We start from the raw sequence: 27763 nt of genomic DNA, 5'->3' as shown, positions 1-27763 counted from the left end.
CAATTAATTCATTAATTTTGTCTACCTTGGTTCTATCTAATCCCTTGAATAAGCATGAGTAATCTATCTCATCATCATCACTAGACTCATCCTCACTTGAAGAAGCATAAGTACTAGTGTTATGAGTGCTTACTTTCTTCTCCCTTGCCATGAGGCAAGTGTGACGCTCGTTGGGGAAGAGGGATGACTTGTTGAAGGCGGTGGCAGCGAGTCCTTCATTGTCGGAGTCGGACGAAGAGCAGTCCGAATCCCACTCCGTGCCAAGATGAGCCTCGCCCTTTGCCTTCTTATAGTTCTTCTTTTTCTCCCTCTTGTTCCCTTGATCCTGATCACTATCATTGTCGAGACAGTTAGCAATAAAATGACCAAGCTTACCGCATTTGAAGCATGAGCGCTTCCCCTTGGCTTTGGTCTTGCTTGGTTGTCCCTTGCGACCTTTAAGCACCGTCTTGAATCTTTTGATGATGAGAGCCATCTCTTCATCATTAAGTCCGGCCGCCTCAAACTGTGCCACCTTGCTAGGTAGCGCCTCCTTGCTTCGTGTTGCCTTGAGAGCAAGGGGTTGCGGCTCGTTGATCGGACCATTCAAGGCGTCGTCCACGTACCTCGCCTCCTTGATCATCATTCGCCCGCTAACGAATTTCCCAAGAACTTCTTCGGGCGACATCTTGGTGTACCTGGGATTTTCACGAATATTGTTCACCAAATGAGGATCAAGAACGGTAAATGACCTTAGCATTAGGCGGACGACGTCGTGGTCCGTCCATCGCGTGCTCCCGTAGCTCCTTATTTTGTTGATAAGGGTCTTGAGCCGGTTGTATGTTTGTGTCGGCTCCTCGCCCCTTATCATCGCGAACCGTCCAAGCTCGCCCTCCACCAACTCCATTTTGGTGAGCAAGGTGACGTCGTTTCCCTCATGAGAGATCTTGAGGGTGTCCCAGATCTGCTTGGCGTTGTCCAAGCCGCTCACCTTGTGATACTCGTCCCTGCACAAAGAAGCTAGCAACACAGTAGTAGCTTGTGCATTTTTATGAATCTGTTCATTAATAAACACAGGGCTATCTGAGCTATCAAATTTCATTCCACTTTCCACAATCTCCCAAATGCTTGGATGGAGAGAAAACAGGTGAGTACGCATTTTGTGGCTCCAAAATCTGTAATCCTCTCCATCAAAGTGAGGGGGCTTGCCAAGTGGAATGGGGAGCAATTGAGCATTTGAACTATGTGGGATGTGCGAATAATCGAAAGAAAAGTTTGAGTTAACCGTCTTTCGTCTATCGTAGTCGTCGTCGTCCTTTTGGGAGGAGGAAGATTCGTCGCTGTCGTAGTAGACAATTTCCTTGATGCGCCTTGTCTTCTTCTTCCTCCCGTCTTTTCTTTTGTGGCCCGAGCCTGAGTCGGTGGGCTTGTCATCATTGGGCTCGTTGACGAAGGACTCCTTCTCCTTGTCGTTGATCACCATCCCCTTGCCTTTAGGATCCATCTCTTCGGGCGGTTAGTCCCTTTCTTGAAGAGAACGGCTCTGATACCAATTGAGAGCACCTAGAGGGGGGTGAATAGGTGATCCTGTGAAACTTAAACTTATAGCCACAAAAACTTGTTAAGTGTTAGCCCAATGATCGCCAAGTGGCTAGAGAGGAGTCTCAACAAAACACAATACCACAAGAGATCAAACACAGAGATGACACAGTGGTTTATCCCGTGGTTCGGCCAAGACCAACGCTTGCCTACTCCACGTTGTGGCGTCCCAACGGACGAGGGTTGCAATCAACCCCTCTCAAGCAGTCCAAAGACCAACTTGAATACCACAGTGTTTTGCTTTTCCTTTCAATATCCCGTTTGCGAGGAATCTCCACAACTTGGAGTCTCTCGCCCTTACACTTGAGATTCACACAGAAATATGGAGTAAGGGAGGGAAGCAACACACACAAATCCACAGCAAAATGCGCACACACACGGCCAAGAATCAAGCTCAAAAGACTATCTCAAAGTTCTCACTAGAACGGAGCTCGAATCACTGAGAATGACAAACGAATGCGTAAAGACTGAGTGTGGATGATCAAGAATGCTCTAAGGTTGCTTGGTGTTCTCCTCCATGCGCCTAGGGGTCCCTTTTATAGCCCCAAGGCAGCTAGGAGCCGTTGAGAGCAAATCTGGAAGGCCTTTCTTGCCTTCTATCGTCGGGTGCACCGGACAGTCCGGTGCACACCGGACACTGTCCGGTGCCCGATTTCCTTCCTTAAATAGCTAAGCCGACCGTTGGCAGACTTGGAGCCGTTGGCGCACCGGACATGTCCGGTGCACACCGGACAGTCCGGTGCCCCCTTCTAGCCGTTGGCTCGGCCACGTGTCCCGCGCAGATCGCGCGGCCGACCGTTGGCCCGGCCGACCGATGGCTCACCGGACAGTCCAGTGCACACCGGACAGTCCGGTGAATTTTAGTCGTACGCCGTCGGCGAATTCCCGAGAGCGGCCACTTCGCTCGAGGCAGCCTGGCGCACCAGACACTGTCCGGTGCACCACCGGACAGTCCGGTGCCCCAGACCGAAACAGCCTTTTGGCTGTACACAGCCAACTCTTCTCTTTTCTTCTTCTTTCTGTTTCTAATACTTAGACAAGTATATTAGTACACAAAACCAATGTACTAAGACTTAGAAACATACCTTTGCTCTTGTTTTGCACTTTGTCCATCCATAATCATGAATTCACATTTAAGCACTTGTGTTGGCACTCAATCACCAAAATACTTAGAAATGGCCCAAGGGCACATTTCCCTTTCAGGTTACTGTCTTTAGAAGAAGTGATGATTCAATAGCATTTAAGGGAGTGTTAGATGGTCAGCTACATTTAGTTGATTTTAAAGATAAACAAGCTGAACTAGACACTTGCTTAACTGCTAAGACTAATATGGGTTGGCTTTGGCATCACCGGCTTGCCCATGTTGGGATGAAGAATCTTCACAAACTTCTAAAGGCAGAACATATTTTAGGACTAACAAATATTCATTTTGAGAAAGACAGGATTTGTAGCGCATGTCAAGCAGGAAAGCAAGTTGGAGTCCATCATCCTCACAAAAACATCATGACAACGGACAAGCCACTTGAACTATTCCACATGGACCTATTCGGCCCGATCGCTTACATAAGCATCGGCGGGAGTAAGTATTGTCTTGTTATTGTGGATGATTATTCTTGCTTCACTTGGGTATTCTTTTTGCATGCAAAATCTCAAACCCAAGAGATTTTAAAGAGATTCTTAAGACGGGCTCAAAATGAGTTCGGATTGAGGATCAAAAAGATTAGAAGCGACAATGGGACGGAGTTCAAGAATTCACAAATTGAAGGATTTCTTGAGGAGGAGGGCATCAAGCATGAGTTCTCTTCTCCCTACACACCTCAACAAAATGGTGTAGTGGAGAGGAAGAATAGAACTCTACTGGACATGGCAAGGACCATGCTTGATGAATACAAAACACCGGACCGATTTTGGGCTGAGGCGATTAACATCGCCTGCTACTCCATCAACCAGTTATATCTTCACCGAATCCTCAAGAAGACATCATATGAACTCCTCACTAGTTAAAAGCCCAATGTTTCATATTTTAGAGTCTTTGGAAGCAAATGTTTTATTCTTATTAAAAGAGGTAGAAGTTCTAAGTTTGCTCCTAAGGTTGTACAAGGCTTTTTGCTAGGGTATGACTCAAACACAAGGGCATATAGAGTCTTCAACAAATCCACTGGACTAGTTGAGGTTTCTTGTGACATTGTGTTTGATGAGACTAATGGCTCCCAAGTGGAGCAAGTTGATCTTAATGAACTAGATGATGAAGAGGATCCATGCGTTGCGCTAAGGAACATGTCCATTGGAGATGTGTGTCCTAAGGAATACAAAGAGCCTCCACAAGCACAAGATCATCCATCATCTTCCATGCAAGCATCTCCACCAACTCAAGACGAGGATCAGACTCAAGATAATGAAGATGAAGATCAAGAGGATGAGCCACCTCAAGAGGAGGACATGGATCAAGGGGGAGATGAAGATGATCAAGACAAGGAAGATGATCAAGAAATAAGGGATCAAAGACCGCCACACCCAAGAGTCCACCAAGCAATTCAAAGAGATCACCCCGTCAATTCCATCCTTGGTGACATTCATAAGGGGGTAACCACTAGATCTCGAGTTGCTCATTTCTATGAACATTACTCTTTTGTGTCTTCTGTTGAGCCATACAGGATAGAGGATGCCTTAAGAGATCCGGATTGTGTGGTGGCTATGCAAGAGGAGCTCAACAACTTCACGAGAAATGAGGTATGGCATCTAGTTCCACGTCCTAACCAAAATGTTGTAGGTACCAAATGGGTATTCCGCAACAAGCAAGATGAGAATGGTGTGGTGACAAGGAACAAAGCCCGACTTGTGGCCAAAGGTTATTCACAAGTCGAAGGTTTGGACTTTGATGAAACTTATGCACCCGTAGCTAGGCTTGAGTCAATTCGTATATTACTTGCATGTGCTACTTACCATGGCTTTAAGCTTTATCAAATGGACGTGAAAAGTGACTTCCTCAATTGACCTATCAAGGAAGAGGTCTATGTTGAGCAACCTTCCAGCTTTGAAGATAGTAAGTACCCTAACCATGTGTATAAACTCTCAAAGGCACTTTATGGGCTCAAGTAAGCCCCAATAGCATGGTATGAATGCCTGCGAGATTTTCTTATCACTAACAGCTTCAAAGTCGGTAAAGCCGATCCTACTCTCTTCACTAAAACTATTGCAAAAGACTTGTTTATATGCCAAATTTATGTTGACGATATTATATTTGGATCTACTAACAAGTCAACTCGTGAAGAGTTTAGTAGGATCATGATACAGAAATTCGAGATGTCTATGATGGGGGAGTTGAAGTATTTCCTTGGATTTCAAATAAAGCAACTCCAAGAGGGCACCTTCATCAGCCAAACCAAGTACATTCAAGATATACTTAAAAAGTTTGGAATGAAGAATGGCAAACTCATCAAAACACCCATGGGAACCAATGGGCATCTTGACCTCGACACAGGAGGTAAATCCGTAGATCAAAAGGTATACCAGTCGATGATAGGTTCTTTACTCTACTTATGTGCATCTCGACCGGATATTATGCTTTCTATATGCATGTGTGCAAGGTTCCAAGCAAAACCTAAGGAAGTACACCTTAGGGCCGTGAAAAGAGTCATGAGATATTTAGTTCACACTCCTAAATTTGGGCTTTGGTACCCTAAGGGATCTACATTTGATTTAATTAGATATTCTGATGCAGATTATGCAGGGTGTAAAATTGATAGAAAGAGCACATCAGGGACTTGTCAATTTCTGGGGAGATCCCTGGTGTCTTGGGCTTCTAAGAAACAAAACATCGTAGCTCTTTCCATCGCCGATGCCGAGTACATTGCCACAGGCCATTGTTGCGCGCAATTACTTTGGATGAGGCAAACCCTCAGGGACTATGGCTACAAATTGAGCAAAGTCCCTCTCCTATGTGATAATGAGAGTGAAATCCATATGGCGGATAATCCCGTTGAACACAGCGGCACTAAGCACATAGACATCCGGTATCACTTTCTGAGAGATCACCAACAAAAGGGGGATATCGAAATTGCTTATGTTAACACCCACAACCAATTAGCCGATATCTTTACCAAGCCACTAGATGAGAAAACCTTTAGCAAACTTAGAAATAGGGGAGGAATTTCAAATCCTAAAAATGCTTCTTGCAATCATATTCCTATACCTTTGACTATTTGCAAATGTTTTTAATAGATTTCCAAAAGAATTGCAAAAACAAAATTTGTGGTACAAATGTGGTCTAAAATATCAAATAAAAGAAAACCAAACCATTCACTCTTATTCATATGTTTAAAATCTTTAATTGGTTTAATTCTAAATAGCCTATGCACATCCAACTCAATTGCAAACTAGTTACGTTTCTGTACTTCATATTTGCTTTGGTTTGTGTTGGCATCAATCACCAAAAAGGGGAGATCGAAAGGGAAATAGGGTTAACCATTTACTATAATTAATTTTGGTGGTTGACGACCAATACAAACACATGGACTAACTAGTTTGTCTAGAATTCATATATTACAGGTGCATAAGGTTCAACATAAACTAAGAAAGAAATCAAGTTAGGGACACAATTTAATTGGAGGAAAAGGACTTGAGTGTGCTGAGTTTTGGCGCATCGGACACTGTCCGGTGCACCAGGGCCGTACAACTCCGAACCAGCCACTCTCGGGAATTCCAGGGCAGCCTCCGCTATAATTCATCGGACTGTCCGGTGAGCCAGCAGAGCAATGGCTCTCTGCGCCAACAGTCGACTCTGCAAAAGCAACAGTGCCGCGACAGAGTCAGAAGCGCAGAAGTCAGAGGGCACCGGACTATCCGGTGTGGCACCGGACTGTCTGGTGTGGCTAGTGCATTAGGACTTGTAAGAGGATCACTTGTGTTCTTTTGTTGCTCTTGTTGCTTGGTTTGGCCTTTTTCTTTTTCCTTCTATTTCTCAAGTGACTTGTAATTGAAGCAAGAGACACCTAAGTGTGTGGTGATCCTTGCGGGGTCTAAGTGACCCGAGAGATTAAGGAAAAGGCTCACTCGGTCTAAGTGACCGTTTGAGAGAGGGAAATGGTTGAAATAGACCCGGTCTTTATGACCTCCTCAACGGGGACTAGGTTCTTTGGAACCGAACCTCGGTAAAACAAATCATTGTGTTCACTCGCCTTGATTGTTGTTTGATTTGTTTTCCCCTCTCTAATGTCTCCTTGCTAGTATGAATTTGAGTTGGCTCCTATACGTCATCCGCAATCCTTGAGCAACTCTTAGCAAGAGAGATATTCTTTTGGACTTAAATTTAATTCTAACGTTAGCCCCCGACCTTAGTGTGTGGTTAAGTTTATAAATTTCAGGGTTCGCCTATTCACCCTCCCTCTAGGCGACTTTCACCACTCATCATCATTGATTGGACTTTCTTGACGAAGCTCTCTCTGTTGAGGCCTTCATCCTTGGTCATCTTGGGTGATATGACGCATTTCTTCAGCAGCTTCATCGATCTTCCTCTGAAGATTGGCTAGCCGAAGCATCTTCTCTCTCTTACTATGTACTTGTTGGTGTATGGCTTCCAGGTCTCTGATTTCTTGGTCTAACTCCTCCTCCTGCGGTGTTGGGCTGGTAGCCTTCCTTTTCTGGATCCGGGCTTCTCTCAGCGAGAGAGTCTCTTGGTTGGTGTCCAGTGGCTGCAGGGAAGCCTCTGGCGCTATTGCCTTCTTCGGCGGCATGACGAAGGTGAATGCTTTCCGAAGGTGGTCGTTTGAGTTCACCGGAGGTGGGCGCCAATGTTGGTTACTTGTTCTCAAATATTGTGAATCAAAAACAAGACAACACGATTATTAAGGATTAAGGACCTTCGTCCTCCAAAGTATTACCTCCTTTCAGATGTAATAATCTTCAAACGAAGGTCATGAAAGACAAGCCTTCATGATTCATGAGGGTAAGAATACATAAAGACAATGAATGCAATCTATTGGCTCATACATATGAGTATTTCATAATACGCACATGAGTATTAACAAGATTTATATTACATTGATACCTTCGGCCTTTTTGAAGGTGAAGATGCGAGAGCGATTACCATTCAGTGTGAACAGTGCGGTGCCACTGTTCATCTATTTATAGACACAGGACGCAACTCGAGTAAAATAAATCATTAGGGACTGGCTAGTCTTTTTCTCTTCGGGTCAGCATCATGTTTGGTCTTCATCATCGTCTTAAGCCGAAGTTGTTACTCTTCGTCTATAGCTTCAGCGTTCATTTTTATCATCCTCGGACTATATCTTCGTCTTGTACTCCTATGTCATGGGAGAAACTTCCATACTGAAGTCGAAGCTCCCTATAGTAATACATGTTACGCTAAAAGCGGATGGTTAGTCATGTTTTTGAAGACTTTCGGAAAAGAAAAGCTCCCAATATATATATGTAATAGGACTAACTGAACAAGGCCTCTAGCAGGACTTTCGAAAGAGGAAAGCTTCCAATATATATATATATAGAGGACTAACCGAATGCGTCAGCATGGTGGGCTTCAGTGATGTCGCGTTGTGTCCTTCGCGTTCGCCTGACAAAGTGACAAACCTGTTGGGCTCTTCAGTTCTCTTCTGTTCTGTGCATGCCGGTTTCTATGCCACAAACATCGCGTGTAGGGGTGTTAATGGATCACGATCCAAATGTCTCTTCACAATTTGTTAGGGGCCTAAATTATTTCTAGTTCAAAAATGAATAAAAATGAAGCTCGATCCTAATCCGATTCAATCTTTAAGTTTTATAGTGTAAAATTTAAGGCTCATTGTCAGCCCTAATCGCGTGTGGCTGGTTATTCATTCATTTTCCAAAAAACAAACAGCAATCATACGATCTGACTGTCCAACGAATTCTTCTGTTATACATATATACAAATCTGAAGGCGTGACACAGTACGCTGGGACCCGTGTCGCGGAAGGCTGGCTGCACCTGTGTTTCGTCTCGTGCCGACATTCCGATTTGGAGGACCGGGAGTCCAGAAGGCAGGATGGTTTTAAGACCCTTTTCTCTCTCTCTTTCTCGTCTCTCAAACAGCAATTTGGTGTACAAAATGCTTGCGAAGGCGGAAAACAGAGGCAGCGTTTCCAGGGTGTTGCATCGCGAGATTCAGAAAGTGTGTTTGCCATCCTACAATACAAAACCCTGTACTCTGCGTATAAACAAATTCCATCCGTTTTTTTTTTTTGTGCTTCGTAGAAAATCTATTCCCTCCATGTACTAAATCCATCCCATTTTTCCCCTTTTCTTCGTAGAAAATCTATAGAAAAATTACTGTTATACCATCAAATTTTATATTTATTCCTTATGTGTCACTGAGTGACATATAGATATATTTTTGGTGTCTATGACATGTGGGGCCAGTGGCACACAGTCAACTAGTATAATTTCCAATGGCATACAGGGAATTGGGCCAAAATCTATTCTCTTCATGTACTATCTCCGGCATATTTCATCATCTATTCAAAAACTTCTCTCTACAAACAGTGACATCTACAGTTGTGTGTTCTCCTATTTTACGCGCTCTACTGGAGACAGTCGTGCAGTACTTACTCTGTCCTAAAGAAAAAAAAAGAGTGTAATCCTATGTGTGGGACAAGCCAAACGTAGGTTGTGAAATCTGACTAAATTTATATAAAAGGATGATAAAAGTTATGCCTTATTAGAATAGATAATGATATTTACCATAGACGTTATTACGCCTTTGTAGACTTTGGTTAGGTTTTAAAAAAAGTTTGAGCTCTGAAAGGAGAGAACCGTTGCTTTTTTGTGTGTGTGTGTGTGGTGGGGGGGGGGGGGGGGGGGGGGGGGGGGGATGGTTAAACCTTTGCTCAACTTCTCACGAGGGCCCAGGACTCCTACAAACGGAATTGCTGTAACTATAAACGGCAGTGGTGGGTCCAGGGGCCCACGGACGCTCGTACCGAACGAGGCCCAGTAGGACGAGGGCCCGCTACAAGGACTGGACAGTTACGTGGCCGGCGTGTGGCCCCCCACCTCCACCTGGGCGGCTGGGCATAGAAAAGCAGCGGCGAAGTGGCGTTCCCGGCGGGGCATGCGCGCGCGCAGGCGCAGACGCAGCCGACCCATCATCATTGCTGCTCGACGCTCTTCCGCCGGCTGGCCGGCCGGCCGGCCGTATCATCCCAACCTTTCCTCACGCTCACCGATCACCAATTTCGTCTGAAGCAAAAACACCGGTGGCTTATTCGGTTAGAGCTGTGTTGGAGCCGAAGGGCATTAAATATGTTTCTATTCAGTTCTGACTAGCAATAGATTTAATCATCTTCAATCTCTATGCAACCGAATAGGTTCTCATACGAGAAGAGATGAACATCAAAATTGAAATGTCCGCAATTCTGCACAGTGGCGGATCTGCGTCCGAGGCTGTCTGGGCTGCAGCCCCGATCGCGGCCCAGCCAGCGAATAGGCTCATCACTTCCTGGTGTGCCCTAAACCGCGTGAACAACCCCTGTCCGCTCCTCCTCTCTTTAGGATCCAGCCGCCGAGCACTCCTCCCTCTAGGATGCGGCCGCCGAGCCGGGTGCCCGCGTGACGTGACCGCGTTCACGCGACGCAAGTGGATCAGCGATTCAGCGAGGTCCTGCACAATCGATATAGTGATTCCTTTCCCTGCATTTCGATCGGTAATACGACTCGATAGTGATGATTATTCTTTTCCTTGTATCCACAATTTCTATTCAGCAAGGTAAACTTTTATGGCCATCTTCTTCCGTTGCTGATGAGCACGTAAACTACACTTGATCCAGCAGCCCAGCAACAGCTTCTCGGCTCAGCATCAGAAGACGGCTGCAAGAGGTTCCGCTGTCCGCGCCTCCAACGGTGAGTTCCTGCAGGCTGCAGAAGGCCGAGGTTCTCGGCTCAACATCAGCGAGGTCTCGCAGATTGGAGAAGGTTGCAGAAGGCCTCCATGCGCAAAGCAGAAGCAGGCAAGCAGCGAAGGACCGAAGGCTATTGTTTGATTTTAAGTTTTGATTTGATTATTTATTTGGTAGTAGTCTCATGTTTATAGAAATAAGATGGACAAATTTCTCATCAAGAACCAGAAGAAAGATGCTTGTAGATATTCAAGATGAAAAGATTTTGAGCATTTCAAGACTTAAGAACTCGGAAGATAAATTACCTCGCAACATCAACTCATGAACAATATGTATTGATTATTGTATTTTTAGAATTTATATCGACTTATTTTTGGACTACATATTTTTGAATGTTTAAATTATATCTTGCTTGTGTCATATTAAACATCAATTATATTTTTTTTGTTTGGTTTAAAATATTTTATAGCCTCAGCTCAATAGCTCCCTCTTAAATCAATCCTGGATCCGTCACTGATTCTGCATGTCTAATTTGTACAATAATTAAAGTTTTTTATTATTTACACAGTACTTTCTTTCTTTAGGAAAGAATTGCCAAGTCTATGAACAATGTGGGCACTTAAAAGGATTCCGCATAAAAAGCTGGAAGATGGATGCATGTGTGTGTGAGAGAGGGCTCCATGGACCATGGCCCCGACCCCCTGAACAACCACAGCTATGCATCAATGATAGTTGCAGCACACAATTGGTGTGTGTGGGGACGGGTCCTCATCAGTGTACGTGTACCCATCCATTAATAAACAGTGTGAGGCCACACACTCTGACTCATCTCCCCCGTTGTACTTGCGAGCTTGCACATGCTACTATTCCCCCCACTTTTAATGCCTGCGCTTAAGAGAGAACGTGTGTTATTTGATCACCACACACGAGAGATGATCTGCTGCAGAATAATCCTGTGCTAATTAGAGAGCGTAAACTTCACACACCTTTGTAGGGCTAGCTAAGCACGGGTTAGTTCGGAGAGATTAACACTTCTAGAACGTATGGTTTAGACCGTGTCTAACCGTTTATTTATATGGTCATCCAAAACATTGTTTTGCAATATAGACTGTAATTTGAATATGTGTATGGAGATAGATAAGCCGCCTTAGTTGTTGAACGCATAGTGCAGAACATTTAGTTTGGATCACGAACATTCGTACAAGTCTAGGTACAAGTATGGCATTGTTGTTGGAGCAACCTAGGCACGGGCAGGCTTAATTTGAACGACATCTCAGATGATTTGGAGCAACCAACCAACATGAACAGAGATGTTCTGGTGTAAAACAAAATTGTAAACTATTTCGACCTTTTTAGGTAGATATATAGTTTTTTACTTATGTCTCTAAGCATAACTTATATTCATAAAGTATATTTTAGCTACGTTATTTAGTTATATAGTAAAAAAACTAAAAACACACACAATTCAAAAGAAAAAAAACAATGTATATATGATATATGAACATCAGAACATGTAATAATGTGTGTGATGATATACTTCCTTGTTTTCTATATATATATATATATATATATATATATATATATATATATATATATATATATATATATATATATATATATATATATATATAGATTGTATATTAGGAGCCCTGGGCTTCCTTTAGTTATTGGAAGCCCAGGCCAGACAGTGCAATCCGGTCGAGCCGGACCAGGTCCAGACGTCTATAAAAGGAAATCTGTAGTGCTAGGGATCCGTTTTTACGCCCCATCTCGATTCATTAGCGACGGTTGCCAGGCCGGCGGTGGCGGCGGTTCCCAGGCCGACGGTGGCGGCCCTCGATCCAGAGGGCGAGCGGCGGCGGCAGCGCCCTTATGTGGTGGCGGCGGTTTCCAGGCCGGCGGTGGCGGCCCCCGATCCAGAGGGCGAGCGGCGACAGCGTCCTTGTGCGGTGGCGGCGATTCCCAGGCCGGTGGCCGCAACTCCATTACCTCGACGCGCGGTGGCGGAGGTTCCTCGATCCGCAGCGAGGCCCTTGTGCAGGCAAGCGGCGGCGTCCCCGAAGCCCCGAGGAGGCGGCACTTCCAAGGCCGGCGAGCAAGCGACGTCCGTCGACGTGCGAGTAGCGACGGCGACGCATGAGGCGCGATGTTCGAGCGAGCGACGTCACGGAAGGGGCGAGATGCGCGCAGCGATGATCGCGCGTGACATCCTCTGATCCGGCGCATTTTTCTTTTCGTTTATTGTGTTTTATGCCTACCACATGTATTATTTATGCTAAAAACTGTATGTTTTTATGCTTTAACACAGAGTTCGTATATCAGTTTACTGCATGCACATTTGAAAGGAAATTACTTGATTTATGCTGTTCTTAATTTGCGCGCATGCAATGGAAACTCCCACGATTTTGCCATAATTTTTGGATCTGTATAAAAATAGAAACCGCATGCATGCGGCTGCCATGTTTTTCGGATCTGTCATAAAAATAGGATCGTAATAACAACCTACTAAAGCTATCAACCTCTAATTGACTCGGTATTTACGCTTATAATTGAGGGATTTTATGCTCAAAACTTAAGGTTTTTACGCTCCACCCGGAGATGCGTCCACCAGTGAACAACATGCCAGATTTTTTACGCAGTCTAAGAAATTGCATAAATACCTACACCGTGTAGTATAATTTGTTTCAGTATACATCATAAACTAGTTCTATTGCGTTTAGTTGCATGGCTGTTGGAGGGATCCTATATTTATGAAGGAAATAAAACATTAAATGTGATTTTTTTTGTTTCTATGCATGCAATTCATTTCCTTTCATTGCATATTCTTTCCATCATAAATTCGTGTGCATGCAGCCTGTAGCAGATTTTTACGCAGTATACCGAATTGCATAATTATCTACACAGTGTAGCATATTTAGTATCAGTATATAGCATAAAATGGTCATTACGAGTTTTAGTTGCATGTCTGTTTCAGCGATCCTAAATTTATGGAGGAAATAAAGCATTTAAAATAGAAACCGCCACACATATTTTTCCTGAATTTACGCGCATGCAAGGGAACGTGATTGACTCATGCATGCATTTTGCCATAATTTTAGGATCTGTATAACCGCATGCATGCGACTGCCATGTTTTTCGGATCTGCCATAAAAATAGGATCGTAATAACAACCTACTAGAGCTATCAACCTCTCACATTGGCTCGGTATATACGCTTATAATTGAGGGATTTTATGTTCAAAACTTAAGGTTATTACGCTCCAACCCGGAGGTGCGTCCACCAGTGAACAATATGCCAGATTTTTTACGCAGTGTAACGAATTGCATAAATACCTACACCATATAGTATAATTTGTATCAGTATATGTCATAAACTAGATTTAATGTGTTTTAGCTGCATGGCTGTTGGAGGGACCTTATATTTATGAAGGAAATAAAACATTAAATACGATTTTTTTTGTTTCTATGCGTGTAATTCATTTCCTTTCATTGCACATTTTTTTATCATAAATTCGTGTGCATGCAGCTGGTAACAGATTTTTACGCAGTGTATCGAATTGCATAATTATTAACACAGTATATCATATTTAGTCTCAGTATATAGCATAAAATGGTCCTTACGTGTCTAGCTGCATGGCTGTTGCAGCGATCCTAAATTTATGGAGGAAATAAAGGATTTTAAAAACAGAAACTGCCGCATATATCTTTTCTAAATTTATGCGCATGCATTGGATCGTGTTTGACTCATGCATGCATTCCTTTTTTTGCGCTAACAGACGTGGGGCAGGTGGCGCACCCGACAGCCTGTTTGGGCGCGCTGGTTGAACCAGTTTGAAGGGGTGGTCGGCCTGGACTTCCTTTAACTATTGGAAGCCCAGGGCTCCCGTTATACCTACCCTATATATATATATATATATATATATATATATATATATATATATATATATATATATATATAAAAGAAATCAAACTACGTTAAATTTAACCAGCTTGTTTCTAAAATAGAAGAAATCAAACTATGTTAATTCTAACCAAAATTATAGAAACGCAGAGGCTAAAGATGGCGAATTGAAAGGGAACGGTACTGCTCTCTCTTTTTTCGGACTCCCTTTCACTCCGTTTTTTTTCCTGATTTTGACGGGGTGCCAAAGAAACGGTAGCTAGCTATAGCTAGGTATGTAGTGATGAGTAGCTCCAGGCAACAAGGTCAAGCCGCCGACAGTCCCTTTTGCAAGCAAATCTTTACCCTCCTCTTTTGTCCCAAGTGAAAAGTGGGTGAAAAGTGACGGCTATATATGGTAGGCTTTTCCTAAACAATAAACGCATTTTATTTCCGAGAAGAAAAAAAACTAATTGTATAAGTCGTGGTGGTTGACACATGTGACACGCACACGCGTAAGCTAGGACATGATCGATCAAACTATGTTGTCGGTATGGTCGAGGACTGACTGGACACGTGTCCAAGACGTGGGGATGCTCACAGGGTGCACTACTCACGTTTGGTTGATCCTCGAAAAACTACGCGTAAGGACAGTGGCCGAACAGTCTATGTTGTCAGCACAGTCGAGGACTGGCTGAACACGTGTCCAGTATATTACCCAATGTGGTTTGTTGGTTGATCCTCGAAATCTACCCGCGCTACGGACGGACGACGGATTTTACTCACCGTGATATATATATTACGCATTTTTACTTGCAAAATAACCAACGATATTTCCCTCTCGGTGATATCGACCTAACTCGCCTACGCACACTCATCATACCATATATCCAATTTGCAGTAACATAATACACCACACCATCTTCTTTTTTTTCACACACTTTTGAGACGATCTGCAAAGGTCTAAAGTGCGTCATGATCTGCACGACTCATTCCGAGCAAAGAATGCGTACATGGCTAGCTCTTTATCCCTTTTATTTATTATATTAGCTTTGCATAAAGCTATGAATCGAAAAAAAAAAATCAGCTATGCCATCAATTGATAATAATAGATGAAACATGTTCCTCATAATATTCCACTAGCCTACAACAACAAGAAGAATGCGTACGTACCGTCCGGACAGTGTTTAATTTAATCGTAGAATCTGGGAACAGTGTCTCTATCGATCAATACCTACACAGACTCATCATCATCGGATCAGTCACCATCGATGCATGAGATCGACTGGAGGTGGAGGCTTCTTCGTTATGCGAACCTCCCTGCCACCTCAACTGTCTTTTCGTATTTTGCGTGTGTATCACAACAAACCTTATTTGCTTATACTAATTAATACCAGATTTAGGGGGCCAATGTACATATGCATGTAGCATAGTCTAACATTACGGAGGTAACGAATCAAAACACAAATCGTAAAAATCTTGAAAAATCTTTAGGTGCAATACACACGCATGCAGTCGTCCATTGTTTTCCCGCCAATGCTTTTTTTTAAAAAAAAACAATCGATAGAAATATCTAATACAACATATAAAAACAGTTGCGTGTTATAAGATTTTAAAAGTACTATGTTCTTAATGACGATGAATGTAATCATGTCAACCTTGTTCTGTGAATCTCTCTATATGAAAATTATGGAGTTATAAAAAAAAGTTTGACTTGGAACAAGTTTATACGTACTTATATTATATCCGGAGAAAGAACTTGTAAATGGTTGTTATACACTGATTTTAATTGTGTTGTGTGTGGTCGGTTAGGGGTGTCTGGTTTACGCCTCATAAACTTTATCGCTTTTAGTCCCTAAAATATCAAATGGGGTGATTAAAATAGGTTTTCAGATAGGATTTTTCTAGAGGCCAAAATTTAGCCCCTAAAGTTTAGTGTTTAGGATGACTAAAGGAACCAAACATACCCTCTTAATGCTAGCTCTCTGAATGATTAGATCTGTGGTAATGGTAGCCAAAATTAAATGAGGTAACATTGTTACTAAAATATATAGACGACAGTCGTTGTTACTCCGTCCGTTTTTTGTCTATATCAGGGCTAACACCGTTTTTCTAGGGATTTCGATTTTTTCAAGAGAAAAATAGACTAATTTACTTTTGGGAAAATGTGGTTGCAAATTAGTCCTTAGCTAGGAGCCTAGGAACGGTGATAACATCTTGATTATTAGCAGAGAAAATATAGCACACTAGCTAGCTACATAAAACCAAAGTAATGGCATTGGTCCTTGCTTGCTCGGAATATTCATGGTACCACACTCGATCATCTTAACTAAGCAGTGCAGTTGGAGACTTGAATATTCATGGTACCCTTCTATCTTTTGAAGCCTACAAGCTGGCCCTTTTTTTTTGGATGGAAAAGGAAAAAAATAATACAAAGGCAGACAGCAACCATGCATCAACTATGGCTCCAAGTGAGCAGAAAAAAGAAGGCGAAGACAGCACGACGACCAACCAATGTACACATATAAACAACCATTCAGTGGGCACACAGCTCCACGCATGCATCCTCCTAGTCCTAGCTATCGGTCGCACTAGTACTGCCTCCACATGCTTAGCACAAACAAACGCCCTCCCGCCTGCTTTAGACGATGATTAGAGCTGGTGGTTTGGTGCGCAATCCTCTCTCCCACAGTGGCTAACTACAGCCTGGAAATTGCTACTGGTACTTGTGTATGGGATCTGAGCACTCATGGCATGGTTCGTGGATATGGCAATGCCAATGTGCATGTACTTTACTTCCTCCCTCCTATTCCGATTCCAATTTATAATCCGTTTGACTTTTTTATCATAAGTTTGACCGACTTATCTTATTAAAAAAATCTTAATTATTATTATTTTTTACAGCGATATCGTCTGCTATGAAATATACTCTAAGTATGGCTTTGATTTTTTTTTTCAATTTTTTTTGCAAAATTTTTGAATAAGGCGAGGCGGTTAAACTTGACACAAAAAAAGTTAAACAAATTATAAATTGTGACAGAGAGAGTATAATATAGAAGCATGCATGTACTAACACACTCCTTCCTTCCGCTCTAAGTTACAAACTATTCTAATTTCTTTAAGGGTAAAACCACCTTAAATTTAGCTAAGCTACGTAAAAAATATAAATACTTATGGTATCAAATAGATACACTATAAAAATATAATTAAGGAATGATATAACAATACTTAGGACTAGTTTGGGATTCCATTTTTCTAAGGGATTTTAATTTCACAGGGAAAAATAAACTAGTTTCTCTTGGAAAGATAGAAATTTCCTTAGGAAAATAGGGTTCCCAAAGTAGCCCACACTATAAATGACATGATTGTTATATAAATTTAATTAAACTTAAGATGCTTTGTCTCTCTAAAAAATAAAATAAAGATGAAAAGAGTAGTGAAAGGCATTTGATATCCTCGGAACAAGATTCGTCGTTCATAAATCAGGGGATCGTGCACGTGAACAGGTCAAGGAGATGACCAGAATATCTGACAATACCATCACCAAAAAGAAAAAGAAAAACCCCCGCTGTGTTGAGTGTTGACAAAATCACCGTCCACTGCTATGCTACCCCAGTAATAATCCCACATTTAACCGTCTACCGTTTCTTCTTGACCGTTTCCTCCTTGTCTTCGCCGAAGGAAATAAACGAAACAGTCAAAACAGCAACTAATTACTATCCCAACGTTAACAGCTCACAACTGACAGTAAACCGCGACGGTAAAAAGAAAAGAAACGAAATTTACAGTAACCTCCCTGGCCCAGCCGCAGAGACAGATGAAAATCACACTAGCCGGACCAGCCGCGCAAGCATAAAATAAAACCAGGAGTAACACAGTAAAAAAAAAGAGTAAGAGTAACACAGTGAAATCAGCAAAGCGACTGTGATTCACGCACCTGCTCTTTCTCGCAGAACAATCAACAGAGTGTTTAAGTGTACTCGCCTAATAAAAATATCAAATTGATGCGCCTTAATCTTTGTCCTTTACCTTTTTCCAATTATTAATAAAAACAATTAAACAATTAATACCCCCATCAGTCCTCCCCACACACACACCAGTACACCACACTGCTCCTGCTGCGTCCCATGATTGCAGCTGCTTCATCTCTCTCTCTCTCTCTCTCTCTGCCCAGGAGTGAGTGACAGCCTCTCTCTCTCTCTGTCCCTCTGTTCGTGATACGAGATGGTGCGGTGCTAATGTGGTGGTGGTGAGAATGATGATGGAGGTTTAGGGCTAGCTAGTGTGAGTGTGAGGGGTGAGGAAGGAGCAGCCGGAGCTGGATCTCTCTCCGTCTCGGGGCTGCAGCTGGCCAAGACCCTCCCCTCCTCCGCCCTGCATCGTAAGTCCGTCTCTTCTTCGATTCGTGTGGGAGTCACTCACGCAACGGCAATCCCCGTCCTGCATCCTAGGCCGGGCCGCCGGGGGACGAAGAGCCGCCACCTCTTTTCGTTTCTGCGACGACTGCGTTTATCTTGGGCGTGGAAAGATTCTCGTTCCTCTGCGTGCGTGCGCGCGTCTCGCTACTGTTTGCCGTTCTCGTGGCCCTTGACCAGGGCCGGCCGCCGATCTCTGCATTGGCCCTTCGTTCTGCTGCACAAGTTTGGCCATGGATTTGGTTCTGGTTCTGCCCACTGCTCTTCTTCAGGGGAGATGGGGGAATGCGTCAGGATTTTCCTTTCCTTCCCGTTGCGCTTCTTGTTCTTTGGGAAGGAGAAACGCGACGAGTTCGTGCTTCCTTTTTTTTTTTGGTAGTTTCTGTTCTGGACCCCATTTCGCCCCCACAGATTTCGCCCGGTGAACCCCACTATGTTGTAGGAAAATGCCTTGATTTCTGCTTTCCTTCCCTTGCGTCCATATTCGTATCGTCCTCGTTGGCAGCAGCAGATGGCGCCCCTGCCTTAGTAGGATTTAGAACTCGTTCGTCCTTTCTTCTTATTATTATTATCATCCTCATTGGAGCCCGTCTCCAGTCTCCACCAAGCAGCATCCAGTTCATGAAATGCTGCCCGTGTTCATGATTTCCTCCAGCACTTACTGCAGGTGCGGATTTCTGACCCGTGGTGTTCTTCTTTCGGGGAGGCGATCTCAGGCCTTGGGTGGTTGGGCCATGGGCGTTCTCTCGTCTTTATTGCGTTAGTTGGGGGGCTTCTTTTCACTGCCCTCCTTTGCCCTTTCTTTTTTCCTTTACCAATTCTTTAACCATTGTCTGATGCTCCGTTCGCACTAATGGAGGTTGCTTCCGTTCTGCACTGACCTTGTTTCTGTGCCTTTGTGTAGCAAGATGGTACAATATTCGAGCTGTTTTTGAGGGTAGGGTTCTGATTCTTCCCCTGGAAGTATTTTTTCCCCAATAAAACTTTGGGTCTTTGTGGTGGCAAAACTTGGGTAGTTTTTTCTTTCTTTCTGTTCTTGAGGTAATTTTCTCCACATTTTCGGGATGCTCAGGCGTTATTTTGCATCTGGATTTAGCAACTGCTTCTCCTCAAACCGTCGAATCATAACACCAGAATCTTGTGAAAACTATTTGTTTTCTGCGTTTCAATACCGTCCCATGCTGGGGCAGTAATTTATTGCATGAATGTGTAGCTAATCTTTATCTTTGACCATTGTTCGATGCTATTATTCCCTCTTGGCCCGTGCTGAGAACATGATATGTGGTATAAGAAATCGGAACAGAGCCATTATTTCTACCAATTGCAACTCTGATCTGTAAACTTGCGTGACCCAAGCCGTAATGGTGCCAATATTCCAGTTTTTCAGTTTTATGGCTTAGTGCTAGTTTTGAAAGTTTATGATGTTCTGCAGGTAGTAGGTTGGTGCCAGACTCTTGAACAGATTCAACTCTAGTTGCTTGGGTCTACTGCATCAGCTTTGAAGCCACAGAAGTTTTCTCAAGAGCCCAGGAGTGCTGTTCTGCTCTCTTAGCTGGCCTCAATGGCCATGTCGCCATCCAATCCAATGCGCAAGTACTCATGGTGGTGGGATAGTCACATATCCCCCAAGAACTCCAAATGGCTCCAGGAGAATCTCACCGGTAAACTTTCTTGGTTCACTATGGTGATTTCACTCAGTCTAGAAACTGGAGTGATTCTAGCCACTGCCAGAAATTAGTAAGATGTACATGCCACTATGTACTTAAGTGTCAACTTTATGTTTCTATTAATAGTTTATTCAGAGTCATCATGCCGCAGATTTGGATATAAGAACTCTGCCTTACCTATTGTAGCCTCAACTGTTCGTGAGATTATCTTAGCACCGCCTTGTGATTTTTAAGGGTTTAACTGCAATAACTTAAGTGTTTAATAAACACAGTTCTAGTTGGACGCTCTTGACTCTGATTTATTGTCGAATTAAACTTCTTGTGGAAAAGACAGCAGATTTGTAGGGCACAAGTTCATAAATAGCTTGTGGCATAAACCTGTACCGCTCATGGGTTGCAGCTATTTTATGATGATTGGACCACTAACTCTGTTGAAACAAATTCAAATCTTGGATGCTGTGAGAGCTAAGCTTACTACACAAAGAGAAACAATTAGATTTGGTGTCTGTCCAGTGCTGGCGGTGTTCTTGCACACTTGTCTGGTGGTTTATTTCTTCTTTTGCTGCATTTACTTAAAACCTGTACTGAATCAGTGTTTAATAATGTGGTCACACAGATATGGATAGCAAAATCAAAGTGATGATCAAGATTATTGATGAGGATGCTGACTCGTTTGCCAGAAGAGCAGAAATGTATTACAAAAGGCGCCCAGAGCTGATGTCTTTGCTTGAGGAGTTGTACCGTGCTTATCGAGCTTTAGCTGAAAGATACGATCATGCAGCTGGAGAACTCCGACAGGCCCATAAAAAGATGGCAGAAGCATTTCCTGATGAGTTTCAGTTGGACTTTGATGATGACTTGCCTACAGAAACTGTAACTACTGAAACTGAAGCAGACAATCGTGATATGACTCCATTTTTCCTTTCATTCATCAAGGCTGGTGATTCGAAAAAACGTGCTAAAGGTATGCCCGTGAAATTTAATTCCTCAGCAAGTGCAATTTGCAATATCCTGATAAATGGCAGATCAACCTAATATATTAGTGTTTCACAGAGGATCAAGACCATGAGAAGCTGCAAAAAGAGATATCGAGTTTGTCACAGGAAAATCAAGAACTCAAGAAGAAAATTACATCAGTGTTAGAAAAAGGCAATATGGCTGAATTTGAAGTTCTTTCTCTCAAGGAGGCCCTTGCAGAACAAGAAGCGGAGAAGGAAGCTGCATTTTCACAATGCCAGCAATCCAGTGATCGATTACAGAGCCTCAAGTCTGAAATATTGCATACCCAGGAGGAGTTCAATAAACTGAAAGAGGAGATGCAAAATGGACTGCAGAATTTGAGCACTGCAGAGGAGAGGTGCCTTCTGCTTGAGACAGCTAACCAGAATTTGCTTCTCGAGCTAGATAAGCTGAAGCTTGCCTCAAAAGAAAAGCATGACGAGCTAAATGAAAAACACATTGAATTGGAGAAGCTTAGCATCTCTATACAAGAAGAGCAACTCAAGAGCATGCAAGCAGAAATGGCCCGGCTATCTGTGGAGAAGCAATTGACACAAGCACAGGAGAAGCTAAGACTTATGTCTCTTGAAAAGCATGGGGAAACAAGTAAGATTGAGAACATTGAATCAACCAGAGTTCAACTTCAAAAGGAATTAGACAGTATTCGAGAAGAGAACCGGAAACTGGATGATCAAAACCACTCCTCTACCTCTGTGATAATCCGTCTTCAAGATGAGATAATTTCTTTGAAGAATGCACAGCGGCGTCTTGAAGAGGAGGTATCTCGGCATGTGGAGGATAAAAAGGTGCTTCAGCATGAGCTTTCACACCTCAAAGATAGCAAGGGTGACATGGACAGGAAGCACTTTTCGATCAAGGAGCAAATACAAGAGGTGAATTTCAATGTAGAATCACTCCAATCACTTGCTCAAGAGGTGAGGGATGGAAATGTTGAGCTAAAAGAGACCATAAAAAATCATGATGGTGTAAAAGCCTTGTACGTTGATAATCTGATGTTGCTGGAGAGAACGCTGGAGAAAAATGCTCATTTGGAGAGATCACTTTCAGCTGCCACTAATGAAATTGAAGGATTGCAGGAGAAGAAGTCTGCATTGGAAGAATCATGTAAACACCTTCATTCCAAGGTTAATGGCCATCAGTCTGAGAGGGCCATGTTTGTTGCACGGATTGAGGGTATTTCTCATACCGTAGAGAAGCTATCAGAAAAGAATGTCTTCTTGGAAAATTTGTTATCTGATAAGAATACTGAGCTGGAGTTGCTTAGAAGGAAGCTGAAAGATTCAGAGGAATCTACTCATGCATTCCGCAACCAAAATTCTGTACTTCGATCTGAAAAAAGAACTCTTATGCGTGAGGTATGATGCTTGGAATCTCTTGCTTTCTGTTTATTTTTATGCTAATTAGAAAACTATGTAAATTGATCCCTGGATACTTTTATGTTGTCAGGTGGATAGCATCAATAGTGCTCTACTCAGTTTGGAAACCCAATATGCAGAGTTAGAAGGGCGATATTTGGATCTTGAGCAAGACAAAGACAAGGCCCTCAATGAAGTGATCAAACTACGAGACCTGTTGAGGCTAGAAAAAGAAAAACACAAAGAAGCCACCAACTCAGACATGACTAAATTCAGTGCTATACAGAAGCAGATAGGCCTTCTGCTAAAAGAAGTTCACCGCAGGGAGGACCAGCTTCAAGAGGAGGAGCACAGGATTGTTGAAGCTCAGACTGAAATTTTTATCTTACAGAGGTGCTTAGGTGACATGGCTGAAGCAAATGCTGATGTCTTGGCACAATTGCAGAAGCAACAAGTGGTATGCAAGGATCAAGAGGAGAAAGTTGATTTCTTGTCACAGAACAACCAGCAGCTGACTGAAGGGATAGGTTCTGTAGTGGAAGTACTGAATCTGGATGAGAAATACGAATCATTGGATCTGATGAAGATTGATGTTGTTGTGCAGCTCCTCTTGCATGAGATCAAGTGCCTACTGAATACTATTTCTGATGCTCAGGATGTGAAGCAGAACCAGATCCTTGAGAAGTCCCTTGTTGTCACGCTTCTTGAGCACTTTGGGCGAGAGGTGGCTGACCTGAGGTCGGAAAGGAGTGTTCTGAAGCAAGAGTGGCAAGCAAAGAGTGAGGAGCTGCAGCAGCTGCAGAGTGAAAAGCATGACCTCCTAAAGATAAGCTGTGAGCTACGGAAGGAAATGGAGGCTCGTAACCGCAAAGTGGATGAACTGAAATCTGAGGCAAAGTTCTTGGTTCGACAACTGTCGGAATTGCAAGAGTCACGGCAGTCGTTGCAAGCAGAGATTGTCAAGCTGATTGCAGAGAACTCTTCACTCTCTAGCAAAGTTTACAGATCCAGAGAGAAAGAGACGTCATTTGATGAGGATTTCAGCACACTTGTTGATGAAGCGATCAGGACAGATATTCTTGGTGTCATTTTTAGAAGCCTTTATGAAGAGAGGACATCACAATTGCAGCGTTTGCATGAGGATTTTGGGTCTCTACATGCAGCAGGCAATGAGCTGTATCAGGAAATCAAGCTGATGAACAAGAAGCTCGGAGACCTACAGCTTGAGAACAACTATCTTGAGAAGGAACTCAGTAGAACTCTAAGCATCTGTGATGGCTCTGGTACAGAAATTTCCTCCGGAAGAAGGCGTGCTATGAGGAGGGACACGAAGCTATTAAAATCTGGCAGGAAAAGCCAAGAGGGTGGCCAGAACATGGAACAACGAAAAGAAGTTGACAATGCTGGCCTCGAGAAATCGAACGAAATGCTTAGAGTGGAGCTCCAGAAGTTGAAAAATGAACTGCAGGTCCTTAAAAGCAAGGAACAGCCTGTGATTGACGTGAAATCTTGTGACGCAGAGATCACTAAACTGCTGGCCAGCATGCAATTGGCCACAGCGAATGCGTCTCTCTTCAAGGAGAAGGTGCTTGAGCTCATCGTGACATGCGAGAGTTTTGAGATCAGTGACATGGTGCAGAAAGAGGTGCTGAAAGAGGAGATCACTCGGAGGAACTCTTACGTGGATGAGCTCAAGGACAAGCTTAATGCCATTGAGATTGAGAACAGAAGGCTGAAGGTTGATCTGAACGGCGACTTCACACTGCTCGGAGCATTGCAAACTGAAGTTGATGCCCTGGAGAAACAAACCTTGTCTCTAGCCAAGGATTGCCTACCACCAAGCATGCTCAAGAAGGAGGTATACATATTATGCCATGTGGTTATTCAGGCGTCTCTGATATTGGTATGTTTCCTTACTCATGAGACTCATTCTGCTTATTGTTTTTGGCAGGAGAATCCACTATCACCTCAGCTGTCAAAGATTGCTGTGAGGCCAAGTGAAGATCAGAACACCACAAAGGTGGTGAAGGACATGGAGCTGCAGAAACTCCACGGGACCATCAAAGCACTTCAGAAAGTGGTGTCAGATACCGGGGTGGTCCTGGAGCAAGAGCGGCTTGACTTCAACAGCAACCTCCAGGACGCGAGGAAGCAGATCGAGATGCTGAAGCTGAAGGAGATCCTGGACAGCGACGCCAGCGACGTGAACTACGAGCGGATGATGAAAGACATCCAGCTGGACCTCGTCCATACGCCTAGCCGGCGAGCCGCCGCATCCTCACACGGGCGCCACAGGAAGAAGAACTCAGTAGCCGCGACGGCGCAGTCTGACGACAACAAGATGCTCGCGCTGTGGAGCGTGGACAGGGTGAGCAGCGGCAGCCGGCGGCACGACATGGACCTGCGGCCGCCGCAGAGCGAGGCTGCCGAGACCGAGAAGGGAAAGAAGCGGCCATCCTCCGAGCCAGTGCCAGTTGTGACCGTGAAGGACCTCAGCGTGGACAAGCAGGAGGTCCTCTCACGGCCCACGGTGATGGCAGTGGCGGCGACGGCCACCACGACGGAGCCACACCGGGAGTGGAAGAAGAAGGTGATCGACCGGCTATCCTCGGAGGCGCAGCGGCTCCGTGACCTCCGGACCATCGTCCAGGAGCTGCGCGCCGGCGTGGAGGCGTCGTCGGACGCGGAGCTGGACGGCGTCAAGGCGCAGATGGCCGGCGCGGAGGGCGCCATCGCGGAGCTGGTCGACGCGAACGCTAAGCTCCTGAAGAAGGCGGAGGAGTTCACGTCGGCGGGCGACGGCGGCGGCGACGTGGACCTGCGCAGCCGGAGCCAGCGCAAGATCCTGGAGCGCGTGCGCAAGATGTCGGACAAGGCCGGGCGGCTGGAGCTGGAGCTGCAGCGGTTCCAGCACGCGCTGCTGCGGCACGAGGAGGAGCGCGCGGCGCGGCGCGCGGCCAAGGCGGCGGCGGCGAGCACCACCGTGCAGGTGCAGCGGCGGTCGCGGGTGCAGCTTGTGGAGTACCTGTACGGGCGGCGGCGCGACAGCCGGCGGCCCAAGCAGAAGGCCCGCGGCCCGTCCTGCTGCATGAGGGCCAAGGCCATCGACGACTGACGTGACGTGGCGTCCTAGGTAAATAATTTAATTACTGGACTGATCTTAGTTACGTCGGAGGTTCTTTTTCCTACCCTAAAGTAAAGTAAGGTCTTAAGATGTAAATCGTACGTAGGCAACTCTTGTGTTCCTCGTCTGCAAATTTTTCGCATGTAAAATTCCAGACGGTAATCTTCGGTCTCGTTGCTTTCCAGTTCTTAGAAAAAAATATTTACAAGTTGATGTCAGTCGATAAAATGCGGAGATGATGTTGACGCCTTTTCGGAGCGTCAATCACTCAATAAGAACCGTGGCGGTGCTCTCTGGTTACAGGCGGACGGTCCATGCGCAGGGGCCGGACGGTCCGTAGCCTGGCGCAGGGGCTAGTGTTTCTGCCCGACGGCCGGACGGTCCGCGCGTGCGCAAGGGCGGCGGAGAATCACCGGCGGTGTCTGGATCTCGCTCCCGGGAGGGACCCCGTCGGGGAGGAAAGATCCTATGAGTTGTCTAGGCTCGGGTAGACCGACCTAGACTCCTCTAATCGACGTAGAGTCGAGGAGAGGCGGAGAATTTGGGGATTGGAATGCTAAACTAGAACTAGACTAGAACTACTCCTAAGAATAAATGTAAATTGTATTGATTATGGGTTCGATTGATTGCCTCTAATCGACCGTAATCCTCTGCTTTTATAGAGGAGAGGGGCTGGACCTGTTACCAACAAAACTCCGAGCAAATCCTGCGATTTTCGCCAACAAACGCAGCGAAAAACTCGGAACCCTAATCTGTTCTACGCGTGCGCGGACCGTCCGACCCACATGCGCGGACCGTCCGCCGGCTCAAATTGGTGCCCAACATGTGCCCCCTGCCTTTTGGTGGAGCTGAGCAAACCAAAAGCAACTAACTCGATGAGATTACATCGGTTTTCTTAGGCATCTTGCCACATACTAGGATGGTACTGCTTGAGGAAACGTCCATTCAAAGCTTTGGGTAAATTCTTGCCTTGTAATGTTTGTAGTAAATAGGCGTTACCAGACATAACCTGTTTTACTTTATATGTACCCTCCCAGCTTGGCGACCATTTTCCAAACTTTCGGTCTTTACTACTTAGAGGCAGGATGGTCTTCCACACCAGGCCCCCTACTTGAAATGACTTTGCTTTGACCTTCTTGTTGTAGGCCCTGGCTACTTTGATCTTGTCCTTTTCTATTGCTCCCAAAGCTATCACCCTCTTGTCGGTCACCTCATCAATATTATCCATCATTGAATTATAATAATCCATGACGATTAGATCATTTTGTCTGGTGAACCTGGCAACATTCAAACTTATTTTCACAGGCAACACTGCTTCTTGCCCATAGACAAACTCAAAAGGAGACACTTTAGTAGCACTATGTTTAGATATTCTGTGAGCCCATAAAGCTTCGGACAAAATCTTATGCCAATGTTTAGGATTATAAGATATCTTCTTTTTTATCAAGTTAATCAATGTCCTATTACTAGACTCGGCCTGTCCATTGGCCTGAGCATAATATGGAGATGAATTAAGCAACTTAATTCTATATAATTCAGCAAATTCATGTACCTTCTTTGACATAAAAGAAGTACCTTGATCCGTAGTCAAAGTCTGGGGAATGCTGAATCTATGAATAATATGCTCAGTTATGAACTCAATTACCTCCTTGTGTGTCATGTTCTTTAGAGCAACAGCTTCAGTCCACTTGGTAAAGTAGTCAGTGACAACTAACACGAACCGATGCCCCTTTGATGATGAAGGATGAATTTCCCCAATAAAGTCTAATCCCCATCCTCTGAAAGGCCAAGTCTTGATAATAGGATGTAATTCGGCTACAGGGACCAACTGTAGGTCGCCGAATTTTTTACACACTTG

General features: G+C 44.3%; 1 protein-coding gene across 3 annotated transcripts; it reads left to right on the top strand.

The window, feature by feature from the left end:
- The first annotated feature begins 18345 nt into the window (after positions 1–18345).
- Positions 18346–26123, top strand: LOC103640580 (protein NETWORKED 1A). 3 transcript variants are annotated; one of them, XM_008663729.4, is made up of 6 exons: positions 18346–18705; positions 20172–20400; positions 21023–21370; positions 21460–22781; positions 22873–24639; positions 24733–26123. In XM_008663729.4, exons 2-6 carry the CDS (start codon positions 20301–20303, stop codon positions 25894–25896), a joined length of 4701 nt encoding a protein of 1566 aa, XP_008661951.1. In that variant the 5' UTR covers positions 18346–18705; positions 20172–20300; the 3' UTR covers positions 25897–26123. The 3 variants fall into 3 exon arrangements, with proteins under 3 accessions (XP_008661951.1, XP_008661954.1, XP_008661959.1); XM_008663732.4 differs by lacking the exon at positions 18346–18705 and adding an exon at positions 18708–19676; XM_008663737.4 differs by lacking the exon at positions 18346–18705 and adding an exon at positions 19056–19406.
- The last annotated feature ends 1640 nt before the right edge of the window (positions 26124–27763 follow it).

The sequence above is a fragment of the Zea mays genome, chromosome 1 (assembly GCF_902167145.1).
Source record: "Zea mays cultivar B73 chromosome 1, Zm-B73-REFERENCE-NAM-5.0, whole genome shotgun sequence".
NCBI lineage: Eukaryota > Viridiplantae > Streptophyta > Magnoliopsida > Poales > Poaceae > Zea > Zea mays.
Note: the sequence above shows the minus strand (reverse complement) of the source record. Positions and strands in the feature narration are given on the sequence as shown.

What these genes read in the sequence shown, in the direction of transcription:
- LOC103640580 (XM_008663729.4), top strand. Translation starts at nt 20,301, where the DNA reads ATGGCCATGTCGCCATCCAATCCAATGCGCAAGTACTCATGGTGGTGG. An exon ending in GCTCCAGGAGAATCTCACCG is followed by an intron (nt 20,401 to 21,022) that starts GTAAACTTTCTT and finishes GTGGTCACACAG; the next exon opens with ATATGGATAGCAAAATCAAA. An exon ending in AAAGAACTCTTATGCGTGAG is followed by an intron (nt 22,782 to 22,872) that starts GTATGATGCTTG and finishes TTATGTTGTCAG; the next exon opens with GTGGATAGCATCAATAGTGC.